The following is a 26229-nucleotide window of genomic DNA, read 5'->3' as shown; positions in this document are numbered from 1 at the left end:
GAACAGATTCAATGTGTGACTCCACACACAGTGGCATGTCTTTTCTCTTGGTGTGTGGTGGCGTGGCACCCAGGGAATGAATGGAAGAAAGGCATTTTTAAAGCTGGTGCCAAAAGAAACCCTTGTACACTTATTCTCACTTGTGTGTTTAAAAAGATTCTTACTGTTTTCCTTCTTTTATCTACCAAGTTTATGAAGAGCCTAGGTAAATTAGAAGCATTAGTCTTCTTTTATTTCATGTCATGAAGGTCTTTGAATTTTAGGCTAGTAGGTTCATTTTTGCATACATTATTACAACAGTCATAGGATTTTCTTGTGGACATTCTCTTTGATTTCTGGAAATACTTTTTCCCTCATTCAGGGACTATGTGCAGATTTGGGGGGGATGTAAACTTTTTCCAGTTTCTTTTGGGTAAGATCTTTTTTGGGGTTAAATTTGAAATTGTGCTATTAGATACTGTAAAGTAATGGTAATTGCCCTTACAACTATTCCCAAACTTTTAAAATTTCCTCAATGGCTTCTATATAAAGAAAATCTCTGAGGACTTTATACAAAGGATGTTGCTTAGAGCCATGTTTTGTAGCTTATGCTAACATGAGTAATAGAAGAGGTTTTTATTAGAGGTTGTATATTTTTTTTTTACTCCTTCTGTCTTTAGGAGAAGAAATAATAGCATATAAGCCACCTGGATTCAATTTGATGTATCATCTGTTGAATGAGTCCCCAATGCTGGAACTTTGCCTTAGTTTGCTAGAAGAAGGGGTTAAGCAGCTTGATACTTACGCTCCATTTCCTGGTATGTGCCTAGAATTCATTTTTCATGTGAAGTCAAAATGTATAGTAAGTAGGATTCAAAGCTAACATTGCATATCTGTACCTTGTATCTCTTGCATATAAAAATCGTATTTTGTGGAAGTTTTCCTACTGGTAAACAACTGACAAGATTTTTTCTTGGTGCAAGGCTTGATGGATGACATTTATGAACGTAGTCTATTTAGCTTCTCCTTTGTATTTCTCATGTTCTTTGTGCACTGCAGGGAAGAAGCATTTAGAGAAAGCTGTACAGTATTGCCTTGCACTTCTAAACCTAACCCTACAGAAGGAGAATATTTTTATGGATCTGTTGCGGGAGAGCCATCTGTCCCTTATTGTCACACCACTGGAGCAGCTGCTTCAAGGAATCAATCCTCGCACTAAAAAGGCCGATCATGTGGTGAATATTGCTAGGTACGTACAAAGTACTGAGAAGGGAGGAGTTTTGGAGGCACGGAAGTGTTTGGATCCTGGATACTTTCATTGGTTTCACTAGCCAATGCTCCTCTTCACACAGAGCCTGAATTTTTTTTTTGTGAGGGGAGATGTCTTCATAGGTAGTATGTTCTGTGATTGTCTAGTGCAATATTGGGATCTGTATTTATAGTTTTTCTTTATTTCTTTGTCTACCTTATGTTCCGTGATTCCTTTGCATGTAATTTAATTTTGCCCCGGACTTTGGTTTTCACACAGTGGAAAAGTTCAATGAATTTGGTGCTTGGCCATGTTTTACAGTATTGTCCATTATTTACTGTATTAAATGCCTACAAACCGTTGTATGAACTTCTGCAGCAGTGTTTAATGTAGATATTGGAAAAAAAGAATGATAAAAATTCCAGGAAAGATGATTATCCCTACTTAGCCTACTCATCCCTCCTAATTGTGGGAGCATTCAGTGCTTCATATAGAGTGAAATTTTAATTAAAGCTTTAATGTTATCTCATGTAATTTGATTGGTAAATGTTTTAGTTCTAAATGTTGTTTAACTTCTTATTCATGCATTATCATCTTAAAAAGGTAAATTCTCAACCATTTTGTTGCCATAATCTTGTGTCTTTGAAGGTATCTTTACCATGGAAACAGCAATCCTGAACTAGCTTTTGAAAGTGCCAAGATTTTGTGCTGTATTTCTGATAATTCCAACATCCAGATAAAACTAGTAGGTGATTTCACACATGATCAGGTAAGTATCTGTTTCTTTGAATCTGGAAAGAGAATCTGATGGAGAAATACTGGGGCTTCATAATATTTCTTTAAAGGATAGGTTTCTAGGTCAACTAGATTAAAACTATATTTTGTTTTCTATCTACCGACATATAAAACATCTTTTACTGTGGCATTGGAAAAACAATTCCTTCATTAATTGAAAAAAACAAAATCATTAATGTTTTCAAGAAGAAAAAGGGCACTATTCTTTGAGATAGGGGGATCTTCTTGTTACTTTATAGTTTTCAGTCTGTGAGAATTATTTAGCATATGTAACAACAGTAGATTTTTTTCGCTGGCTAATTGCTAACCTGTTCTTAGAATAACTTGACTTTTAACTTTTAACTCTTTTAGCTCTTGCTTATTAAATAGTTTATATAATTTTTGTCTAAAAGTTCTGTCAACTTACATGAAGGGAATTATGAAAAATATTTGGTTACTTATTGGTACTCTTAAAATTGTCTTCATTTCCATCCTTCCATTGTTGAATACAGAGTGTTAGCCAGAAACTGATGGCTGGGTTTGTGGAATGTTTAGACAATGAAGATGCAGAAGAATTAATTAATCCAGATGAGGGTATGTAAAAGGCTTCTTAAAATGGCTTAAACAGTTGTCTTTTGCAAGGAATGAAGTTAATGAAAGAAGTGTAAAAAGTGTTCTTAAGTCAGGAAACAATCTTCCTGTGTTTTCTGTGGAATTGGACCTTTAACAGAATGAACAGCGCCTGTGTTTTGTCAAAATATGTCCACAGTATGATGAGCCAACTCCAAACTGCATCTGTTTTCAGAAGACAAGTACTTAACATTGCTTTGGATTTATTATTTACAGCTGTATTAACAGCAATTTGTAGTTTTCTTCTTGTATCTCTTTGCAGTAATATAAACATTCTTGTATTTAACTTGAAGACACAAAGATTACTCTATTATATGGGGTTTTATCTTCATTAGTCATCATGTCTGCTTTTTCTCCTTTTTCTTTTCTTTTTCTAATCAAGAACTGGAGCCGGAGAAGAAGCGGGCACAAATCCATCATGAAACAAGGATCCATATTCTGAATCTCCTTATCACCTCTCTTGAGTGCAGTCCTCCCAGCCTAGCTCTGTATCTCTTGGGGTTTGAACTAAAGAAACCTGTCAGCACCACAAATTTGCAAGATCCAGGTATGAAGAAGAGAGGTTGATCTGCCATTTAATCAGTTCTGCTAACAACACTGAGAATATTTATTGGGAAATTCATGGGGAAAACCAGTTCCTCTTCAATGAAAGAATAAAAGAACAGGCCTTGTTCAAGTCCTCAAAAGCTGAATACATGAAAAGATATATTAATACTCAAATGCAACATTTAAACAACTCTAGGATTTGAGTCTTTAAGTTGTATTTTGGAATAGACTTGAAATTAGAATTATGGGGGGGAAATACAATTTAGAAGGGAAAAAATTAATGTATTTATTATTTAATACAGTGTAGTTGTGTCCCTAGTACAAAGAAGTTGATTTGATGATGCAAGTAGTACCTACATATGACAACATGTGAGCCTATGTTGTTTTTACTGCTTGGTTCTACTCCTTGGCTATTGTTCTGTCCTTCCTCAAGCTCCTGTGTAAAATTATTTATAGGAAAGAAAACAAGTTTTGTTTTTTAATGTTGTAGAAGAAAACATTTTAGAACATGTGGGATTTCATTCTAGTGCTAGGAATATATAAATATATTAATTACATGTATACAACAATGCAAACTTCAGAAATACCACTCCTCCTGCTTTCAAGTTGAATTGATGAGAGTAATAGTGTGTTACTATGTGTCTTGTTTGCTGCCTCAGTTTCTAATTGGTATTTTACAAAACAAACTGAGCAAGTCCAGCAAGGATGATCAGAGAGCTGGATCACTCAGCCTGTGAGGAGAAGCTGAGGGAAGTCTGGAAAGGAGAAAGGCTTTGAGGGAACCTAATAGAAATCTTTGAACACCTGCAAAGACGTAAATGACAGGATAAAACCAGAGTCTTCAGAGGAGTGTGCTGGGAAGATGAGAGGCAGTAGGTATAAAATGAAACAAGAGAGGCTTAATTTGGATATAGGAGAAATTTTTTCACCAGAAGATGGTGAAGCAGGTTGTCTATATAGAGGTCTTGCAGTCTTCATGTTTGGAGGTTTTTAAGACCCAACTGTCTAAAGCCATGAACAATGGTTTGATATCATAGCTAGCAGTAGTTTGTTGTTGACATGTCATGGTGTTTCTTCCAGTATGAAATACAAGGTTATTTCTCAACTGTTTTAAAGGATGTTTTATATAGACAAGTTTGAACAACATTCAATAATTTGATTTTAGTTTTTTGAGAAGAATATTTCTCATTATCTTCAGGTTTGTATTGGATGCTATGGTCCACCAGTTTTTAGTTCTTCATAGTTCTAAATGAAAAGTAGATAGGACCTGAGTTTTATTTCTTCAGATATTGTGAAATATCTGTAGTTACACAATACAGGTAACTGATCTGCACCCACACAGTTTTACAGGGTATCTGTCATATCTTAGATCAGTGATGAGGAAATCTGTCTCAAGGGTGTGAGAGACCTTGCCCATGTCTTTCAATTTTCATGTTAATAATGTGAAGAAATAATGACCGTAAAGACATTTACCTCAAGATAATAATTTCCTGCTAAAGCATAAATTATACATGTTCAAACAGAGATTATTTCCCCTATAACAACTCGGATTATTAATGCTTTTTCTGCTTTAGGACGTCTTTCTGGGTTGATTAAAGAATTAATTGGCTAAAGGAAGAATGCAAAAAAGGCAGAATTTTGACTTCAGTATTAAAATCTATTCCCTGTTCCCCATGGTTGCAGTGTCAGGTGCCTTTAGGAGAATTAGTCATATAATGGCTGTATTTGTAAAGTAAGACAGGAACTTTTTAAAGCTGTTCTTTGAAATTGTCAAATGGATCTTGGTTTAAAAGTGTTAAAGCAAAAATTCAAACCGATTCACTAGCATCTCAAAAGCCTACAGACTAAGTATAAATATTTTCATTAGGTTTTTGCTAAAACATTATTCCTTCTTTGATTTTTAAGTAATGGTAATAAAATTTTGTCAGAAGTTTTTGCTGCAGCTCTGTGGAGCAGTATAGTGTAGCACAGGGTATCTGAACAATTTAGGTTCTGTATTTCTGTGTACTTGATCTATACTGGCTATGGAGGAAAGTAAGATCAAGAATGTCAAGTTATTTTTCTTTTTTCAGGTGTCTTGGGTTGCCCACGGACTTGCCTTCATGCTATTTTGAACATACTGGAGAAGGGTACTGAAACAAGGAGTGGGCCTACAGCAGTTCGGGAATCTCCCCATCTTGCAGAACTATGTTACCAGGTATTCGGCATACTTTCTGTCAGCGTCTACTAAAAGTAGACTCTAAATAAAATTGGCTACATCTTGGTTGGTGAACACAGATGGTTGTCGACTCTGATAATAGTTCCATTTTTAAAATTAATATGTCAGGTTTTTATATATATTGAACTCTTTCTATTTTACCTTTTTCTGTTTAAAAAATATCTCCCAGCATCACAGACATCAAAGGATCTGCACTCGTGTCAAAACTTGGAATTAGGATATACGTATTAAAGTTACCCTAAATATTTTTGGTCAATCTCCAAGTCTGTTGCAACATGTGCCATTTGTTTTTTGTTTTTTTTTTATTTTGGAAGTGTTGTATGATAGCAAATAACATAAAATTCCAGCTAAGCCAGTGAAATTCTCTGCTTTATTCTGTAGCCATGAGAGAATGAGAGAATGTGTGGCTGAGAGGGTCAGGTGGGAGAGACAGCTGAGTTAGACAGATGTGTGAGGTAGTTGATGCTTGCACACTTGTATCATGTTGAAAATCCATGGGCTCTAGAAAGGATTTTAAACATTATTAAAAGCAAAAGGCAATTCTGTAGAAACAGGGAAAATTTATTACGTTTCCTGTCTTGGTGGACGTACACACAGAAAAAGACTGATTTTTAAGTGAGCTGAACAAACAGGCTCATCTGTTGTCATGTTGTGAACAAACATCCATTGTGGTCATCCACATGCTGTTAGTCCTTTAAGATCATAATTCAGCATCTGTTACAAATAATATGTTCAACTTTGAAGAAAGCTGATTGAAAATTTACTGTAAATACTTGTAATATTGTTTGAGCAGTAGAACAGTATTACACTTCTTTTGATTTGGTGGTTGGTTTGTTTAAAATAAATTCCATTCATGGATGTCTACTGTTTTTGATTGTCAGGTGATCTATCAATTGTGTGCATGCTCTGACACTTCAGGTCCAACTATGAGATACCTGAGGACCAGTCAGGATTTCTTATTCACTCAGCTGCAGTACTTGCCGTTTTCTATCAAAGGTAATTTTTAGGCTTAAAATTCAAAGACTTTTTTGACTCCCTAGATGTGAAAGAAGAAACATAAGCAGCATTATAAAACTGAATTTATTATAGGCTCTGCTGATCATTTAATTCTGCAAAAATTGAACTCTCCCTGCTTAAGAAGTTCAGATTATTAGTGCTGAACTTTTGGAAAGGAATGTTAGCTTTGGAATGCACCAAGTCTCCAGAACCACATCCTAATCTATATTGCAATTATCATTGTAGTTTTGTTAGCTCATGCTACAGAAAAAAAATTGAGAAGTAAGAGTGTTATAAAGAACCAAGGGAATATAAGGCTGATGGTTGTAAGCACCTTTGTTGGCCCTTTCTTTGAATAAAGTACTTTTAACCTAGTGGGTATGTTTTTTTATTTCAAAACAAGATTTCTCAGGTGTCTTAAACTGCATAAATGTACTTTATCAGATGCTTGACCATCAGTCTTTTGTTCAATGACTGTAAACCTAGCATTCAAGTACATGTATCCAGCATGTATAAAGTGCTTTAGATGATTCTTATATAACTTAAGAATCTAAATTAGATGAATATAGGAAGAGTCTAGGAGACCCATGTTCCAGTCTCACCAATTTTGATTAAAGCTACAGTTCACTTGGGTAAATGCCTGGTTATTTTCACTAAAATTGTAACTGACCCTATTGACTCATGAAGCACTGCATTCTTCACAATGACAGTTCTAACAGTTGGTTGGATCCAGTTTTGTTGTATATGTGTATATGCTTATTGCATATATATGTTTGATTTGTTTTCAAAATAATCACATGGTCATTTATTGGCTTTTGTCAGATCTCTGTCTTTTTGTCTTGCAAACAATTGGTACGCAAATAATAACTAATGACATCCTCTAAAAGCTTTCTCAAGTGAAGAATACTTTCCTCGGAGTAAGTAATATTATTTATGCTCAGTTTTATTATTTTTGCCTTATTCCCGTCCAGAACATGAGATTTCAACACTCAACCAAATGTCTTGGCTAATGAAGACTGCAGCTATAGAAATGCGAGTGACATCTCTGAACCGCCAGCGCTCCCACACACAAAGACTGCTGCATCTGCTGCTCGATGACATGCCTGTGAAACCATACCTGGGTAAGGGGAACTTATGGTGCGGCTACATAGGCTGGACTAAGTGGAGAATGAGAGACTTAGTTTGAATTCTTTTCTTCATAAGCTTGTGGCAGCTCATTTGTGGTATGGGAAGAAAGACGATGGTGGTTGTAGACTCCAAAGTGAAAGAAATCAGGGCATAGTTTTGTTCATTGCTGATAGAAAAATTAAAAACAGTTTATGAGGTAGGAGGGGGAATATTACAAAAAACAATTAAATTGTAGAATAATTTGTTTTGAGATGCCATTCAGAACCATTACAAAATAGAGAAGGTGGAGGGCCTTCCACAGTGAACAGTTTAAGACAAAGTTTCTCAGTCTGTCACAAGCTGTCAACCCTCTCTCACAGAAGTTAGTTACACATCAATTTTGCTTTTAACATTATAGCATCACAAAAGTGATATTTCATCCCAATGTGGTGTAAAATTTAATGTTAAATAAAAAGGCAAGATTTCAGAGTTTTAAAAAAGGGTTGAAGTAAATCAAGAAAAATAATACCAGATGGCAATAAAACTCTTTACATGAAGAAAGTAGAATAAAATGAAGGTATTTTAACAGGCTACTGCAGCATGGTGTTTTCCCTTACTTTTATCAGCCTGAACACTCTCTTCATCCTTTTGAGGATCTGAGTATGGGAAATTGTGTTCAGATATGCTACTCATTTTATGGTCCATCCAACTGCATTATCCATACTGGAGAATGGAATGCCTATTTAAGCATTTCTAGTATTTTCTGATCTGTATATAAAAATTGGTTACCTTTTGTCAGAGAAGTATTTTTTTCATTTGATTAAGAGTTCAAGGCTTTATTGTATTAGAAGGCTTTAATGTGAAAGCCTTCTAATTAGGCTTAAACAGGCTTAAGAAAGCTTAAACAGTCTTCTAATTCGGCTTAGACAGGTTTAAAACTGTGCTCTATCTTTCACTATTAATAAAGTAGGCCATATTTTTCACTTAGATTTGTTTTGTAATTTCTTGATTATGTTTTATTACCTTCAGCTGATGGTGAAGGAGGAATGGAAGATGAAAGTCGATCAGTCAGTGGATTTCTCCACTTTGACAGTGCTTCCAAAGGTAACTGTTATGACTGTTGATTATTTATCAGTAAAGTGTATTTGCTTCTTAACAGGCAGGAGGGCCACCTGCAGAAAGGACACTTGGGAAAAGAAAGTAATAGGTGTTCTCAACAGCAGCAGTACATGAAACAATTTGATTTAGTGTGGGGAAAAAAAAAGAACCTTGATACGGATGGTTGGAGTGAGTGAAAAACACTGAACTGCAAAGGCAGTTTGAAGAGTGTGTTTAGATATCTGTGCAGGGATGAAATGGGAGAGTGGAAGTCTATCAAATGTATGGCTAATAGTAGAAACAGCGAGACTGTTGCTAAGGCTGAACATATTTGTATTTTCATGGCAAAGAATGTAAGTCCCACATAGATAAATAAATTCAGATTCTTTATGGTTTCTTAACAAAAGACTGAAGAGGTTATAATTGAAAACTAGCCTGGTTTCATTTAGGAGAAAAAATCAGTCTTGTGTTTGTAGATATTGGATGACATGTATGTGTAACAGGAGAACTGTACAATATAAGACATCTTAAGAATGTAAAGCCTTAAAATGTTTTTAAATCTGTTACATAGATTGATAGCAGTTTCTGAAGGTTTAATGCTTTCTTTTGAAACTTTACACATTAAGCTGAAAATTTACGTTTACAAAGGTAAATTAGGCTCTTTTTGTTAATTTTTTAGTTTCCCCTTGATATTTACAAATACAATTTGAATTGACTTGCATTTCCAGTACGCAGAAAGATCTTAAATATCCTGGATTCAATTGACTTCAGTCAGGACATTCCAGAGCCTTTACAACTGGATTTTTTTGACCGGGCTCAAATTGAGCAAGTCATTACTAATTGTGAGCACAAGAATGCACGTGGACAAGTGGTCTGCAATGTCAAGGTTAGCATTGGTCTTTGTTTTCAAGTTGCATGTGCTATTTTAGAACTTAGTAATTAAAAAAAAAAATCAGTGTGTTAATAATACTTTGAAACTTGCTTTTACGTAAAAGGTGTATGTTTCAGATAGTATTTCTTTGGTTGCCAGTACACAGCTACATAGCACTACATATGTGTAACAATTACATGTGCAATGTTGTTGTGTACTATTGTAGTTCTTGGAGGCTTTACTTACGATTGTATCACATTGTGATGAGTACTTGACACGTGTGTATTATAAATTGTCCTGAAGAATTTATGACCCTAAAAAATGACTAAAATTCGTTAGAATCCCAGTCCATCTGTTGCATCTGTCACTATGTAGTCATCTCCTAGATTCTTTTAGGGGGTCCAAATACATCTCCTTTGTCACTTGTCCTAGTTTGGGCTCAAATACTGTTAATTTTCTTCATAGTAGCAGGTATAGTATTGTGCTTTGGATTTAGGATGACAGTAATGTTCCTAGCACTTTGATCCTTTACTTGTTCCTAAGCAATATTTACTTAGTGAAGGACTTTTCAGCTTCTCAAACCACCCACCAGTGAGTAGACTGTGGGCACAGGAAGCTGGGAGGAGACACAGCCAGGACAGCTGACCCAAAATTTGACAAAAGTCCATACCATGTGATATCATGCTCAATGTATAAACTGAGGGGAAAGCTGTCTGTGGGCTGCTGCTCAGGAGCTGGCTGGGCAGTAGTTGGCAGGTAGTGAGCAATTGCATTTGTGCATCCCTTGTTTGTACTATTCTAAATGTTTTATTATTTCCCCCCGCTTTCCTTTTGTGTCCTACTAAACTGTCTTTAACTCAAACTACAAATTTTATTTTGTTTTTCCCCCAGTTCTCTCCCCTACCCCACTGGGGCAAGGAGTGAATTGCTGTGTGGCATTTATCTACATGCCAGGTTAAACCGTATCATCATTTAAGTTTCACATTTAATTTCAGTACGTTCACAGAGTTCTGGTTGCAGAAGTCAATGCCCTTCAAGGAATGGCAGCAATAGGCCAGAGACCTTTACTTATGGAGGTAAGTACAGAAAAAAAATTAACTACTATTTGTTGTTGCTCTTGGTGGATTTCTTACCCTGTCAAGCAGTAAGCATTACTATAACAGATTATGGATTTGAGTCCTGACTTAGATTTAGTAATTCCTGAAGACAAAAACCCCAAAACTGATAAATTAACTTCTTACCATACTGTTCTCTGAACAGCTGGCCTGTAGTCTGTTTTCTGTTTGTCTTTAACCTCTTCCCTCCCCATTAGTGATAACAATTGCAGCTGCCACTCCCCGTACAGAAAGCAGTTACTCACTGATGTCAAGATTGGCTGTTCAAGTACAAGTGTGTTCATCTTACAGCCAAGATCATTTTGCCTTTCTCTCACAGGTGATGCTGATTTATTTCTCCTTTTTTCTACACAGATATAGTTTCAGTGAACTCAGAGATTAGTTATTTTCTGAGTTTCCTGCATCTTTTGAATTAAGTCAAAATTGGTTAAATGGATGCAAAGGATAAAGGAGAAATTACTCAGACTAAGTGGGAAAAAAAGGAACAAATAGTTTTTTCATTGTTATTTTTGTTTCAATTTTAAAGTGCTAGAAAAGAATTTTCCTGGTCGATTTTTTTTCCTATGAAATTGAGACATTCATAATGTCTGCCCTGTGAAAAGCAGCTCAGAAATGGAATGGGCTACCTTGTTAAAGCAGTAATAGCAGCTTGTTTTTAGTAAGCTGAAGACTTAGCATTTTATTCTGAAGACTACTGCTAATAGAAAAAATTGTCAACTAGAAGTCTGTCTTTACCATGAATTTCTTTGAGCACATTGTAACTGAGTTTCTTTGTGGTGGGTTTGCAGGAGATCAACACTATCCTGCAGTACGTCGTGGAGCGCAACAAGCTGCTGCAATGCCTCCATGCCAAGAGGCACGCTCTGGAGTCATGGAGACAGCTGGTGGAAATCATACTCACTGCCTGCCCCCAGGATCTCATACAGGCTGAGGACAGGCAGCTGATTATCCGGGATCTGTTGCAGGATGTGCATGACAAGGTAGTGCTCTGCTGGAGATCAACCCTCTCCTTCAACTTTGTTGCTGCATCTTTTTATGTGAAAGTGCTGCAATTTTGATTGTAATCCAAAAAAATTTTGTCTGCCTTTAGTATTCTTTTTAGTTTTCTGATTACTGCTATGCTGAAGTAGATTGCACTTTGGACAGAGGGGGTACTCTGCATTCTTACATAGCTACTGTTGAACTGTGAACTATATATTGACAGATTTCAGAAGCATTTCAGTATCATCCAGCATGATGGTAGTCTGGAAATGGTGTGTAAAAAGAAACAGCCAGCTTTGATGGGAAACAAAGAAGAACTTATTGAAGGCTAAAAGGAAGCTGCTGTATTTGCTAATTTGCTGTGTTTGGATGACTCAATGCAAATCCTACTGCTGCTGCTTTTGAAAAATTAAAGAGTTGAATGAAGTGTCATAGTAGAAAAACGAAAGATTTTACAATTAGAAGGGCTTTTGGAAGTATGAGAGCTTGTCTGAAAAGTCTAGGTGTTTTACTGATGAGTTTTAATAATAATTTTTGAGACGGACTAGACAGTTACTACTGACCCATCCATTCTAAAAGGCAAAATTTTATGAAAGATCGTTGTATTTTTTAGTCTGCTGGGGCATTTTTATTTTTTTGCTCTATTGCAAGAGTTATGTGGTTTGTAGTTCTGGCTAATAGAGTTTTGTTTTGAGAAATATGTATAAAAATGTTATATCTTTTCAAAGGAAAAAAGTAACCTTTTTGGGCTTTGTTTTTGTTACTACCATTATTTTTTCTGTAGGCATTACCTAGAAATTACCTATTTTTAGTGGAGTGCTGGTTTTGTTTTTTATTTGAACTGAATTAAAAAGCAGGAAACAAGCCTTCACTAGCTGAAGAAATTTCTTTGATAAAATCTTTACAAAGAAGAAATATCAGACTCTTAATTTTCTGTAACACCTAGGTGAAGACTTTTGTGAAGATGAGAAAAAAAATTGTTACTGTCTATTGAAAATAATTGAACTACTGTTCAAAGTTACTATATTGCTTAAAAGGAAAGCTCCTTCAGTATTAGTGATAAAGATACGAGATTTACCTTCCAAATAATAGAGTGAACAAAAACGATACATGCAAACTTCTTATTAGTGTTTTTCCACATTGTCTTAATGCTTCTTTGATGTTCAACCCTTTTGGTTTTTTAACTAGTACCTTTGGTAATAAAATAGCTGTATAGCAAAGCAGATAGCAGTTATTCTTTCCCTAGCTTAGGTTTAAATCTTTTGTTAATAATGCATCTCAAATATCAGCACATTTCTTCCCTTTCTGCCATGCAGAGTTGATTATCAGCCTGCCTGTGATTTATGTAAAAAAATCCAGAATGCTAATGGTCTTCTCAATTAAAATATGTTCAACTCAGGTTTCTAAACAAGTTTCTGACATTACTGATTTTGATGTGTTTTAAATACTGTCATGTCAATGAAAGCCTTAAGCATAATAAATTAAATCGTTGTGAAAGGCTAATTTAATTACTTTGATGAGTCATGAAATCAGACACTTTTAAACATTTCTTCTCTTTTGCCTTTATTTTGTCTTTCTACTTCTGTATTAAGATCCTTGATGATGATGCAGCTCAGGAGTTGATGCCAGTGGTGGCAGGGGCTGTGTTCACTCTGACTGCCCACCTGAGCCAGTCTGTGAAAACGGAGCAGAAACAGCCACTTGCCCTCTCTATGGCAGGACAGTCCCAATATGTCTTGATGCTGGATGGTTCTTTTACCTCATCACCTGGCTCTGAGAGCATATCCATGGGTTTTGCTTCTGTTGGTGACTCCTCCCTCCACATCATCTTAAAAAAGCTGCTGGATTTCATTTTGAAAACAGGTATGTTGACTTCTGCAGGGCATGTACAGGAATTCCAACTGCCAAGAGTAAAAAGACGGGCTGAGCTGCTTTCAGATACTGCAGTGAAGATTTTTGTTACAGTCAGTTAGGCGGATCTTACATGATTAGTACAGATGTAACTGATGTTAATAACAAAAAAAAAAACAAACACTTTAAAAAAATCTGAACAACAAACAGAAGAGAGATATGTAAATTACTATAAAGAGAATTTCATATTTTCATTATTTTCGAACATCATAAATTTGCTGAATTTACTCATAAATACACTTTTATGCCAGTAGTAGAACTTCACCTTAAAGAATCAAGTTGTTTTATTTTTTTTCTGCCAGCACTGCCATAGGAAAGTTAAATTAAGTGCCAGTGGAAGATGGTGTTAAGGAATTGACATTTGTTTGGTTTTAATTGTGGATGTTTCTTGTTAACAGGTGGTGGCTTCCAGAGAGTGAGGACGCACCTTTATGGATCATTGCTGTATTATTTGCAGATTGCCCAGAGACCAGATGAACCAGACACTTTAGAAGCAGGTATGGACCAAGTGTATTTGGAAGAGGGCAGAAAAAAAATTGTTATTAAACCCGGCAGGGTACAGGTTTTGCATGCTGAGTTGTCTTCTGGAAATAGACGGAAACCATCTTGCAATAAGAGCCTCTGAAATAAATTGCTTATGCCTTCACATCCTTATGTACACTCCTACTATAGTGATCCTATTTAAAAAAACCCAAAATAAATTCCAAAGCAAAAAAAGTTCAAAACACCAACCATACAAAAAAACCTCAAAACAAACTCCAAGGTTTGTTTATAATTTCATACCCTTTCTCTTCCTTTGTCTGAAGATCCCCCTACAAGGGAAACAAGCACAACAGCCTTACACACACCGCACCACCATCCCCTCCCAAAAAAAAAAAAACAAAAAAAAAACAAGCCAAAAATAAGCTAACCAGAGTACTATTTATCTTTGAGTGCTTATGGTAAATACCAGATTCTCTCTGTGAATGGCTAAAATACTTGAATTGTTAATGTTTCTAATAATTAGTCAGACAAGAATTGAGAAGAAATCTTGGGGCTAGTTACCTGCATGCAGACTTTTACTTGGCTTGTGTTTTGAGCTACAGTAGTAAAAGAAAAAAGACAAACGATGAATTTGTTATGACCCCTTTGAAGTGTATGACTGGCTTTGGTTTCATTCTCTCCCATTTAAGTTACATTGTTAACTTAGCTCACACTGAATGCTTTGGTCCCAGTGAAAGTTCATAAAATCCTGGCATGATTTGGGTTTGAAGGGACCTTTAAAATGATCTCATTCTAACCCCCTGCCATGGGCAGACCAAGTTGCTCAAAGCGTCATCCAACCTGGCCTTGAACACTTCCAGTTTTAGGCCTATTAGTTTATCTATGTAACAAGTACTAACATTGGAATTATTTTAAGCGGACTATTTACAAGGGTCATGTATTTACCCAGGTCCACACTTTTTGCTCTGTCTGGTCTGTGTTATTTAAGGCAGGATGGACTTGTAGAATTTGCAGTTAATTTAAAAACCCTTGACCATTGTTGGGGCACTTTTGTTGCAAGGCATAGAGAGAATGGCCTGAAGGATGTAGCTAAGTTAATGCTAAGATGCCTATCTTTGAATGTTTTAATTTTCTGTTTTATTTGCTTTTTTAATTGTTATTATTATTTTATTTTGTTTTTTTACAGCTAAAAAAACTATGTGGGAACATTTGACAGCTCCTGAAGATATGTTTAGTAAATTGCAACGGGAAAACATGGCAACTATTGAGAGTTATGGGGCAGCTCTGATGGAGGTGGTCTGTCGTGATGCTTGTGATGGCCACGAGATAGGACGGGTAAATGAATCTATTCTTTTAAAATTACTGTTCTGTTTGTTTTAAAGAACATCATCTGTGCAGAGATGGGAAGTTTCATGAGGTAGAACTAGATACTGGAGTTCTGTAGATACTGGATCTGTTTCGTGTTTCTGTCCTCCCACTCATCCTTCAAGCTGCTGAAAGTAGAACCATACATGCATAATAATTTTTTTCTCAACAAGGTTGTGTGTCCTGTTGTTTAAAAGTAGAAAGCGCTGCTGGAAAAGATGTAGGTAGGGACCTCTGTGACAGTTATTTGTTAGTATTTTTAAGTCATGGACTTACTCACCTTGGAAAGATGGGACTTCATGACAAAGTAATTTCTGATAGTAGCCAGTAGCTGAGAATCTAGTCAGAAGGCAAACTAGTTTCTAAATAGTAATCGTGCTTGAGGCAATACTTCTTAAAAATATTTTGCCTTAGTTATTGAGTTATTGGTCAACAATATGTGTAATGTTTTTTAAAAGAATAATAGAGAAAGGTAATTGGCTCATACTATACTAGTGTCAAGAAATCTAAAAATATTTTTCACGTAAATGATTGCAATTGTAGTGAAGAAATGCATTCTGCTTAGAAGAAGGTGTTAGAAGAAATTGCTTAGCATTTCACATTTCTAGGTATTTTTTAAAAATCTCATTGATGTTATAGGTTTAATTCTGTTTTGATTTGTTTGTTTTTCTTCCCTCATCCCAGATGCTGGCATTGGCTTTACTCGATCACATTGTTTCAGTAGACAAGCAGCAGCAGTGGCTGTTGTATCTCTCGAATAGTGGCTACCTGAAGGTGCTTGTGGATAGCCTGGCAGATGATGATCTGGCTCTACAGAGCTTGCTCACACCTCAGCCCCCTTTGCTTAAGGCACTGTACACCTATGAGTCCAAAATGGTAACAGTACTTTAGAAATTATTTTGTGTTAAAGTGTTCATTTTTTAATTTTACTTTTAAGTTAACGTTGTTTGTCTACACTTTGCATTGATTGTACTCAGAGATGTTGTTAAGGAGGCTTTCCTGTCTGACCATGCAGGAGCACTCTGGCAGTCACACTTGCCCCACCAGAGATATTAACTGCTGGGACCAAAGTTCCTTCATAGCAAGCGGATCCAGTGACCAATGGGTGTCCCACTTTACCCTCACCACACTCACACACTCAGACCAGGTTTCCTTACTGGTTTGACCCCAGGTTTCCCAGGGCAGTCTCAGACAGCTTGAGCTGGTGCCTTTGAGAAGGGACCCTGAACAAAGGAACCCCTGGGGTTTTTTTACACTCAGCAGTCTCTGTGAGTCAATCTGGGGTCTTCCAGCTGAGTCTTTGTCTCCTGCCGTGTCTCTGAGTGTCTGGTCCTCTGGCTGGTGCTCCATGTTCCTGGTGCCCTTTGTTTTGCAAAGGGTGGGCAGTTCAGAAGCTCTTGCTTGGGGCTCCTGCCACCCTTCAGAGCTATTTGCCCTGAAGGTATTCCTTAAGGATATTTTACTAAAATAATATATTTGAAATTATGTTAAAATCAAGTGAGAAAGTAGACATTATAGGTCTCATTGTGCATCTCCAAAACTTAACCTTCTCTCTCTTGTGTAGGCATTCCTCACTCGAGTAGCCAAAAGTCAGCAAGGTGCGTTAGAGCTGTTGCGGTCCGGTGTGATTGTGCGGCTGGCACAGTGCCAAGTGTATGACATGCGACCCGAAACAGACCATCAGGGGTAAGTGTTGCTTCCCTGGCTGATGGTGAAACCAAGGCACTGTCTTTCTGGAAGCACATCACATCTTGTTATAGCCTCGTGATTTTTGAGTAATGACTTGTGTGTTTGTGTGTATATTTCTTAAACCTGTCAGTTCAGTTTAAAGTTGCCTTTCATTGAGAGGAAAATTTCAGATGTGGGTATGAGGTTGTACTTGCATGCTAATTACTTAGACTACAAAAAAAATTATTTGATATCTCAGATAAAAATGATTAATGTATTATTTTAAAATAATTTATACCGTAATGTTTGACAAACAGCTTACACTGTAAACTTATTTTGGGGGCTTTGCAGTTAGTGAAGTGCAGAGTTTGTCCTCCACCATAAAGCATTGAGAGAGCAGTGAATTAAATGCTATTTCAGGAATATTTTATGTGTTTTAAAAAAATATTCACAGTTATATATTGCTTGGCAAGTTTCTTGATGTGCCACTTGGCAAGTTTCATACCACGTTAGTCGTTTTGAGGTGATTGAGAGAAGATCTCAGAGAAGGAAATTCCATATTTAGGGGAAATTAACTGGATTGATTTCAAGCCTCGGTCCTTGTTTTAAACTTACAGTTCTTAGTGACACGCTGAGAGTTCAAACACTTTGGAAAAATTTAAGATTTAGTCAAGGTATACTATTTGAAATAATAAGATTAATATTGTATAAAAGATTGTATAATATGATTGTATAAAACCTACAGGACATTTGTGGAGGATTGTATTTAACAGTTGCTTTAGAATTAAGCACAACTCTTCCTAAAATATTTGAGAATACCTAGTTTTGTATAGCAGTAATCAGGTATCGTATTTCTGCAACAAAGTTATCTGGTTTAGTATAGCATAATACTAAGAAGTAATTTTCCCTGCTTAAAGAAAATGTCTGGCAGCAGCTGTGTGTCATAAATGTGTTGCATTTATAAAGTCAGTTCAAGTCTAGACATCTCACTGAAATATGAATGGTTTTAGGTTCTTGAGTGATTGTAGGCTGAGGCTTTGCCTCACTAGTGGACTTCACTCTTCTCATACTCTTTATCTTTTTTTTTTTCCTCCCTTCTTTTTAAACCTCCTAAGAATGTATGCAATGAGAGATCCCCCAGTCTTCATTCCTACTCCAGTGGAACGTTACCGCCAGATTCTTCTTCCAGCTCTTCAGCTGTGCCAAGTGATCCTCACATCCAGCATGGCACAACACTTGCAAGCCGCGGGCCAGGTAAGTTCCAAAACATGCGTGAGTATCACTACTATTGCTCATTCAAAGAAATTATATGTGCCTTTGCTCTGATAGTAAGTTGTTGCTTTTTGTTTTTTTTTTTAATCCCATCCTCAATGGTACACAAGGTCTTTTAAAGTTCCAGAAGCATTGTTTCCTCTCTGCTTGCCAATAAATTTTGAGGCAATCATATTTTCTCTTTTTTTCTTGTGGTGCAGGTTTTACAGTTCCTAATTTCCCATTCAGATACTATCCAGGCAATCCTGAGGTGTCAAGATGTAAGTGTTGGATCTCTCCAGGAGCTGGCCTCCCTGACAGGAATAATCAGCAAGGCGGCATTGCCTGGTAGGAACTGCAGCTTTGAAGTCTCAATGCCATTTGCAATAATGTCAGGCTTTGTTTTCTGTCAAGAAGCAGTAAGACAGAAGAGAATATCCATGGCAATACAGATTTATTTTTTTTTTTGACATGCAGAGCTCTGACAAAAATAAAGAAATGTTAAATAATTTTTCTTGTAGTAAATATGCAGTAGACATAGTGCTCTTACCCATATGTATCTGACTTCCATTTTTTTGCAATCATGTTACCTCACACTAAGTACTTTTTGTCTTGGAGGTGACTTACAAATAGAAGTGCTCAAAGTATCTGTGGTATCTTCAAAAAACAATTTTTATTCAATAAGCTCTGTAATGGAGGAAATTAAGATAGGGAATTGTTTGCATGCCCTTTTTTTTTTTTAATGTCTTCTGTATTTTTATCTCTTTAAAATACAAAGTTTCCTGGCAAGGGAAGCATGGCAGATTAGCATACTGTCATTTCTCTTGGATGACTTGCCTTTGCAAAGGACTACTAACAATTGTGATGGATATAGTGGTTTCTTCTGCATGCTTAGCAGTTCAAAATAACTTCTTTGTTTTGATTTAATGGTTTTCTTTGTTCAGGAGAGGTGTCTGACTACAGTAGAAAGGAGTACAGAGCTGTAGGTTTAGCCCAAGTATTTTTTTTCTTACAGTATACAGACCTTTGTACAACAGCTGTAATTTCCATGCCAGCCTCCCTTCCTCCTTGCCTCCATTTGATTACTTACCAGAACAAGCCACATGCTGTCATGGGTCTCCTGGTAGCTGCATTCATATCTGAATGTTTTGCTCAAAAAATGCAAAATACAAGTTGAATGTTTGGCTGAAATATTTCTGATCAATGCTTATATTTAAATGTATACAATGCATAAATCTGTTAAAAAAAAAAACCCAAACAAACTGTTACCTAATGGCTGTATCTTTTATCAGGAGTGCTAAATGAGCTGGATGTGGATGTTAATGAAGGGACACAGATGGAGCTACAAGGACACATAGGGCGATTTCAGGTAATAAAGTCATATATTTCACCTATGTCCTTTTAGAATTGGTTATCTATATGTGTTTCTTCCTGTTTTTCTACTTTGAATAGTAGCAGTTGGGACAGAGATGTTTTCCAGCATCAAGAAGAATGTGTGAGGCTTCTTTTGTGGCAGTGGGATGGGGTTTTGGTGGTCTGTTTTTTGGTGTCTTCCCACACTTCCCTGTCCAGTAGAAGACAACATTTGACAACATCAGGCTTGCATCAGGGACTTTGTTTCCCTTCCCTTTGTACTAGCTTAGGACTTACGTGAAGAGAAAAATTTGAAGCCAACACCAAATCATGGGAAGTAATGCAGAAACAGTCTGTTACCACTTTGGCCAGAAGCATGTCTCCAGCTCAGCAATTCGGTCTATCAGACATGCTAGTGATTCATTTATTTATTACTGAATTAGTTTTTGTACTCTGCTTTTACCAGACTTCAGATTTTGTTTGTCTATATAGGTAAAAGCGTTTTAGGTGTGCGAATGGGTAAACCTAAAATGTCATTGATAGTATTCTGTATAATAGTCTGCATGAGACTCAAGAAAAGTTGTGCACTTGTGAATTGCACTCATTTCTCATTGCTGGTGTTTTAGGGTGCCATTAATTTTTAAATTAAATCAGGGTAAGTTAAAACACTAAAAACTTAAGTTTTGTTTACAAAGTACTAGAAGTTTTATCTGAGTTGCTTTCTTTAATACTGCGTTTTAAGGGACATATATCATTTAAGTGAAAAGAATCATGCACCTAATTTGTTGAGATGGTAATTTAAATGTTCATTTCTTATGTCAGCGCCAGTGCTTAGGACTTCTGAGTCGGTTTGGAGGATCAGACAGGCTACGTCAGTTCAAGCTGCAAGATGATAACGTAGCAGGAGACAGAGTGAACAAGAGGGATGAAATTGAGTTGGCAATGCAACAGGTAAGGACACAAGATACAAGAAGCTTCAGTATCAACATTTTACCTGCTGTGCAGATTTGTTTATTTATCATAATTTCATGTGGCAGTGGTAATGCTCTACCCTGATTTTAGTATGGTATAGGAGTCCACATTTTATTTAAAGTAATCCTTTAAAATGTATTTACTTACATTTGCATTAGAAACCTTTATTGTTTTGTGTAAAAACTTTTGAATTTTGCAGGCTTAAATTGATCAGAAATGTTCAAAATGAAACTTCAGTATAGAGGGCAATGGCTAACGCTAACTTAAAGCCAAAGGGGACTTAAAATTATACAGAAATTTTAGCTAGCAGGTTTGGAAAGGAGGCAAACTTGCAAGTCCTAGACTTGCAGTAGAAGAGAGTTTGTAACTGATGAGAAAATAGAATAATCACATTCTGGTGAGAAGAGAGGAGCAAAGCATGTTGTTCACTGACATTTGTCAATGTAAAATTTAATGCTTCAAAGTCTGTAGATACTGTAATTGACATGCTGTCTTTTCTTCTTTCCTTTGTTGACAGATCTGTGCCAACGTGATGGAGTACTGTGAGTCACTGATGCTGCAAAGTGCCCCCAGTTTCCAGCACACTGTTTGTCTGTTTACTCCCAGCCTATCAGAGTCAACCAATCGAGATGGGCCTCGGCAGGGTGAGATTTTTCACTTGCTGTTTTGTGAGCCTGAACCATGTGACATTTGGGCTACTAGAAAATAGTGAACCAGAGGCTGTAGTTTCACATACTGTTTAAGTCACTTTATGCCAGTATTATAGCTGCTCACTCTCTCATTCTAGAATCCATGCTTGTTCAGCTTTGCACTAAGCCAAATCAGGAAACGAATCCCAGTTAAAACAAATTGATTTTTCATCCACAGCCTCAGAAATATATGTCAGTGAAGAAATATGTGCATGTAAATAAATAGCACAAGACAGGGAAAAGTCAAGATCAGATTTCAGCATCTGTGCTGGATTACATTTTTTTTAAACTAGGACCTCATTTATGACATGTAAGATGTGTTCTGATGCTGATTGCAACTCTGTTGCAACACATAGCAAGAGTTTACACTGTGTTATTATGCAGTTGAATGGCTAAAATATGTAAATAGTAAGTCTTCTAATCTAATTGCATTTCACATTTTATACTTAGTACTGCACTAGACTGACTGCCTTTTAATACTGCAGTCACAGAACTTTTTGCCTAGATTTACATTTATGTTACTTCTGATGCAAGTGCAAAATACAAAATATACTTGCCAGTGCTTTCCTATCTTTCACTAGGTTATTGACAGAGAGCATAACTTATTGATTTCTTGGGGTTTTTTAGTTTTGTTTTCTTATCTTCAACATCTTGTCTAGATACACAAACACCAGTGGTCCCATATTGGCACTTGCCTGGCCTGGGCATTATTGTTTACCTTCTGAAACAGAGCACTAGTGATTTCTTCAGTTATTATGACAGCCATCGTCAGAATGTTAACAAACTGCAAAATGTGGAGCAACTGCCACCAGATGAAATAAAAGAGGTAATTATTCTTCTGACTCTGTAGTTTCTGTATTGTAGTAACTTGGACATGGCTGTAACAAAGGCTCCAAAGCATCTTTGATAAGCAAGTAGTTCCACTTCTTGTGCATATTCTTTCCTGCTCTTGGTGAAAGGGGTCCATAGAAGGAGTGATCTAAAACTTTAGGGAAAATATTTGGCTTAACTTTGTAAAAGTTGTGACTTTCATTATAGTTGCTTGGAGATGGGTTTCATTTTTCCATTTTTTTTATCAGCAAGGTTATGCAAATTCAAAATAGAGAGCAAGGTTGTAAAGAAATAGCAGCTTAGAAGAAAGTTCTAGATATTAGCAAGTAACCTTATTTGCTTATTTCTCTTGATGTTTTGTAATTTGCTACTGTCTTTCTGTTTTTTTCTCTTCCCATCACAGTTGTGTCAGTCAGTTATGCCAGCTGGGGTTGACAAGATTTCCACTTCCCAAAAATACGTATTGGCAAGGCGGCGCCTGGTGAAACTAATAAATAACCGAGCCAAGTTACTCTCCCTCTGTTCCTGTATCCTTTTAAAATGGAAATGACCCTCAAGGTGATGATCCAGAAAAACAGAGAGATAGAAACAGGGTTTTTTAACCTAGATTTCTGATCACTTTTAACAAAAATTCTTTGCAAAAAGTAAATTTGAAATACTGACAATTAAGTTACAAGGGTATTGCTCTGCTACTGCCAGAATGTAAGGATTTTCAAATTAGTAATTCCCATTTTGAAACCCAGCTAGGACTTTCTGCAATATGCCAGTAAAGGAATTGTTACAGCCCAGCTCTTCAGTTTTAGTGTTCAGGCCCCATAAACATTCACACATGTCTAAGTGTGGTGGAAGAAATACTTTGAAAAATAATTTTGATGTTCCTTTCATAATAGGAATTTGTAGTCTTACAGCCAACCTTGCATAAACCTAAATTTCATAAACACCAGTAATTCTATGGAAATAACCAGTCATGCACAAAAGAATTGTCTTCAACAGATCTGAATTTTCTTCTGCAACCTCCCTTGGGAAAGATGTGCTCTTGCACGCTTCCCTGTTGTCACCTAAGATGTTACTGCCATGCCTGGCTTTATAACCTCAGCTTTACTTACTGTGTGCAGCTGAGGTACTTTTACAAACCACATGAGCACTCCATACTCTGCTGTCTTCCTGAGGCTCTGGATTGAGGCTCTGCAGGGTGATGAGGACAGTGAGTGTGAGCGATCCATCGCTGGGCTGTGGCAGTGAAGGAGGTAACAGGTGGTTGAGCTGACATCTGCAGCTGTTTCCAAGTGTGTAAATATGCTCATGCAGTAAATGTACAATCCAAAGACAACCAAACTGGAGTCCTTCACTGAGGTGTGTCTGCAGATGTCATAGAAATCTGTCTCTTCATTCTTTGGCGCCATCTGGAACACTACCTACTGCACTGCACACCCACTGACTCCCAAGACCCACTGCTGTCCTCTAGGATGTCATTTAAGAAAGGAAGGCTGCAAGGTAAAATTTCTCAAGCATCAAAATGCCTTTGAATAACTTCTTATGATTAGCTTTAAAACTGATTTCATACTATTAATATATTACATTTTATATTTAATAAAAGAGATTATGTTTGGATTTGGCACACATTTGGATATTTCACTGGAGAATTGACAATACTGATATTGGTTACTCACAGACTTCTGGGTTTTTTACACACAACTTCCAAAGGAAAGTAAAAGTAACTATTTTTTTTATTTCTGCTCTTCAAACTAACTAAAGTTCAGCTAACATAATCAGATAAATGATCCAAAATAGTTTATAGAAAAATATTTCAGAATAATTTAAGATGAAATTTAAAGTTAATATTGGTGGTTTAAAAATATGTTTATAATTATAGCCACCATTGATTCACTAGAGGATTTTAAGTTAATTGAATTTCATCTTCTAAAAATGAAAGAAATGGAAGGAAATCAGGGAGAGTGAGTTTGTGGAAGAGTCTTTTGCTTAAAGTGCCATGTTGTGTGATCAAAATTATTTATGATTCACTCTTTATGTATTTTCTCTGTCATTTAAGTAAAAAAACGAGTGTAATTTCTAATGTGTAAGTTTACTTCTGGATCAAATTAGAACACTGTTTTAAATTTGTTATATGACTTGATATAGAGATAGTGTGGAGCAGCCAACATAATTTTAACATCTTGTTTTCTATTGCCAGATTCCTTTGGTTCTGAGCCAAGCTTGGATTTCAGTAGTGGACTGAATCGAGTGAGCCAGCACGATATAGAACAGGTGAGATGTGACAGTCTGCTACAGGATACAGAATGCTCCTGGCTGCCCTGCAGCTATTAGAAACAGTCTGACTGTTGTTTTCCCACTTCTGAACAATCTGCAGTAACACAAATTTAAGATTAGTGAAGCATTGCAAAATTGTTTTGGAAAATACTGTGAAACAGGTGGCACTTTTGCTGCTGTGCACATACCTTTGAATCTTAATATGAAGAGCTATGTAAAAAGTAAGCTATACGTATAAAATAATCATTCTTTTCCTCTTACCAAGCAGTCAAATGGTGTTTTGTAATAACAGCTTTCCAAAAACACCAGATGTCCTTGAAAGACCTGCAATATGATGGCAAGTTTTTAAATTTTCTGTGATCACACTGTTCACTATAGGTCAGCTTCAGGCTATAGAGAAATGAGATCAAAAGGGTAGCAGGAACTGAGGAGACTATAAAATGTGAATGGTAGAATAGAAGTAATTTCTACTTACACAGAAATAAAATAGTTTGTATCAATTTGATGCAGAAGTGGCAGGAAAAAAGATATTAATAAATCCCACTGACATTTCTATGACTATGCAGAAAAAGCTGTTCTTCAAAACTGCAGTATCAAGTACCTTTTTAAGATATAGAATTGTAAGGAAAGTTGCTGTGTGTTTTGTGATGAGGCATCTGTCATTTATTTTGTTTGTTCAAAAGTGAAGTGTACAATATCATCTCGGTAAAATACTTAAAATATAGTTAATTCAGTGACTCTTTACATATGCATTAATGAAAAAAAAAAGTTGTTGGTGCACATAGACTCTCTAAAAAGTCCTTAAAGGACTAGGAAAATTTTAATTGGAAGATGTGTTTGTAGGACTCTTGAGTGAAGAAGCTGAATGATAACCAATAATTCCTAAAACAGAATAAGTAGTACTTATTAGAGAAGTCAGAAAAAAGCAGGGAAAGCAGGTCAGAGACTAAATTGTAGTGAAGATGTTGATAGGCAGTGGATGATAAGCTGGCATTTCAGGAAGAAAAAATTTTGTATTGACGACTGCATTAAATCTATGTTTCTCAGCTTCAGATTGAAGCCACAAACAGCTTTGGTGAATCTCTGCAGAAGAAGCTCCTGGACATCGAAGGTTTATATTCCAAGATTCGCTCGCGGTACACCTTTATTCAAGCTCTCATTAGACGTATCCGTGGTCTCCTAAGGATATCAAGGACCTAAAAGACACTTGGTACATGTTGCTTGCTCAGTGAAGCTGTGTACTAGGGCAGGCCTTCTGGATCATTGCATTTTATAGATCAAACATTTTCTAAATACTGCCAGAATTATTTTGTTACTTTTTTTTATCCCCGTGGATGAGTTTTCTGTATTCTTTCCTACTGCTCCCAACTTGACATAAAAAATAAAGGATTGTTTTCGACTGAATTATGAATAATGTAAAATTTCAAGCAAGAAAGAATTCTAATGGAAGGCCTCAAGGAAACAGGAAGTTCTGCAGCTGTGATGATACTACATTTGTTGATGCTTTCAGAGAAAACTAAAATATCTTTGTCTGTGGTGTTCCTGTTTCACACAGAAGTTTAATGAAACCATAGAGTTCCCATTTCATCACTTGCAGACTGGTTACTGCGGTGTGGATTTTATATTCGTTTTGTACTGTGAACTGCTAATTTCTGCTCCCCCTCATCCTGCCTTTTTTTCAGACGAAAGAAGTACAAGCTGCTTCTCTTTGAACAAGTTTAAATGAGGAAAGTGATAAAAGTCATGGAAGGTAACTGCTATAGGTTTAGTTCTTGTGGCTGGGGGAGTAAAGGTTTCTGTGCTTTTCTTGCTGCAACTCTAGTGTAAGGACAGAATAAAGTGCATGGGGAGGAAGCCAGTAATCGTGAATGGTA

The 26229-nt window shown here is 36.4% G+C and overlaps 1 protein-coding gene across 1 annotated transcript in view; it reads left to right on the top strand.

The window, feature by feature from the left end:
- Positions 1-25759, top strand: part of NUP205 (nucleoporin 205) — a 45818-nt gene extending 20059 nt beyond the window's left edge. The window contains exons 17-43 of the mRNA XM_030262515.4: positions 660-797; positions 1039-1228; positions 1877-1997; positions 2515-2596; positions 3015-3179; positions 5251-5375; positions 6278-6392; positions 7364-7513; positions 8529-8603; positions 9326-9483; positions 10464-10544; positions 11372-11563; positions 13157-13427; positions 13874-13972; positions 15145-15293; positions 16008-16199; positions 16888-17009; positions 18107-18245; positions 18464-18590; positions 19535-19611; positions 20418-20546; positions 21085-21211; positions 21916-22082; positions 22491-22614; positions 23453-23581; positions 24279-24352; positions 25403-25759. Coding sequence (XP_030118375.3) covers positions 660-797; positions 1039-1228; positions 1877-1997; positions 2515-2596; positions 3015-3179; positions 5251-5375; positions 6278-6392; positions 7364-7513; positions 8529-8603; positions 9326-9483; positions 10464-10544; positions 11372-11563; positions 13157-13427; positions 13874-13972; positions 15145-15293; positions 16008-16199; positions 16888-17009; positions 18107-18245; positions 18464-18590; positions 19535-19611; positions 20418-20546; positions 21085-21211; positions 21916-22082; positions 22491-22614; positions 23453-23581; positions 24279-24352; positions 25403-25555 — 3671 coding nt within the window. The 3' untranslated portion in view covers positions 25556-25759. The remainder of the gene's footprint in view (positions 1-659; positions 798-1038; positions 1229-1876; positions 1998-2514; positions 2597-3014; positions 3180-5250; positions 5376-6277; positions 6393-7363; positions 7514-8528; positions 8604-9325; positions 9484-10463; positions 10545-11371; positions 11564-13156; positions 13428-13873; positions 13973-15144; positions 15294-16007; positions 16200-16887; positions 17010-18106; positions 18246-18463; positions 18591-19534; positions 19612-20417; positions 20547-21084; positions 21212-21915; positions 22083-22490; positions 22615-23452; positions 23582-24278; positions 24353-25402) is intronic.
- The last annotated feature ends 470 nt before the right edge of the window (positions 25760-26229 follow it).

The sequence above is a fragment of the Taeniopygia guttata genome, chromosome 1A, assembly GCF_048771995.1.
Source record: "Taeniopygia guttata chromosome 1A, bTaeGut7.mat, whole genome shotgun sequence".
Lineage (NCBI taxonomy): Eukaryota > Metazoa > Chordata > Aves > Passeriformes > Estrildidae > Taeniopygia > Taeniopygia guttata.
This window is presented reverse-complemented; position numbering and strand designations above follow the sequence as displayed.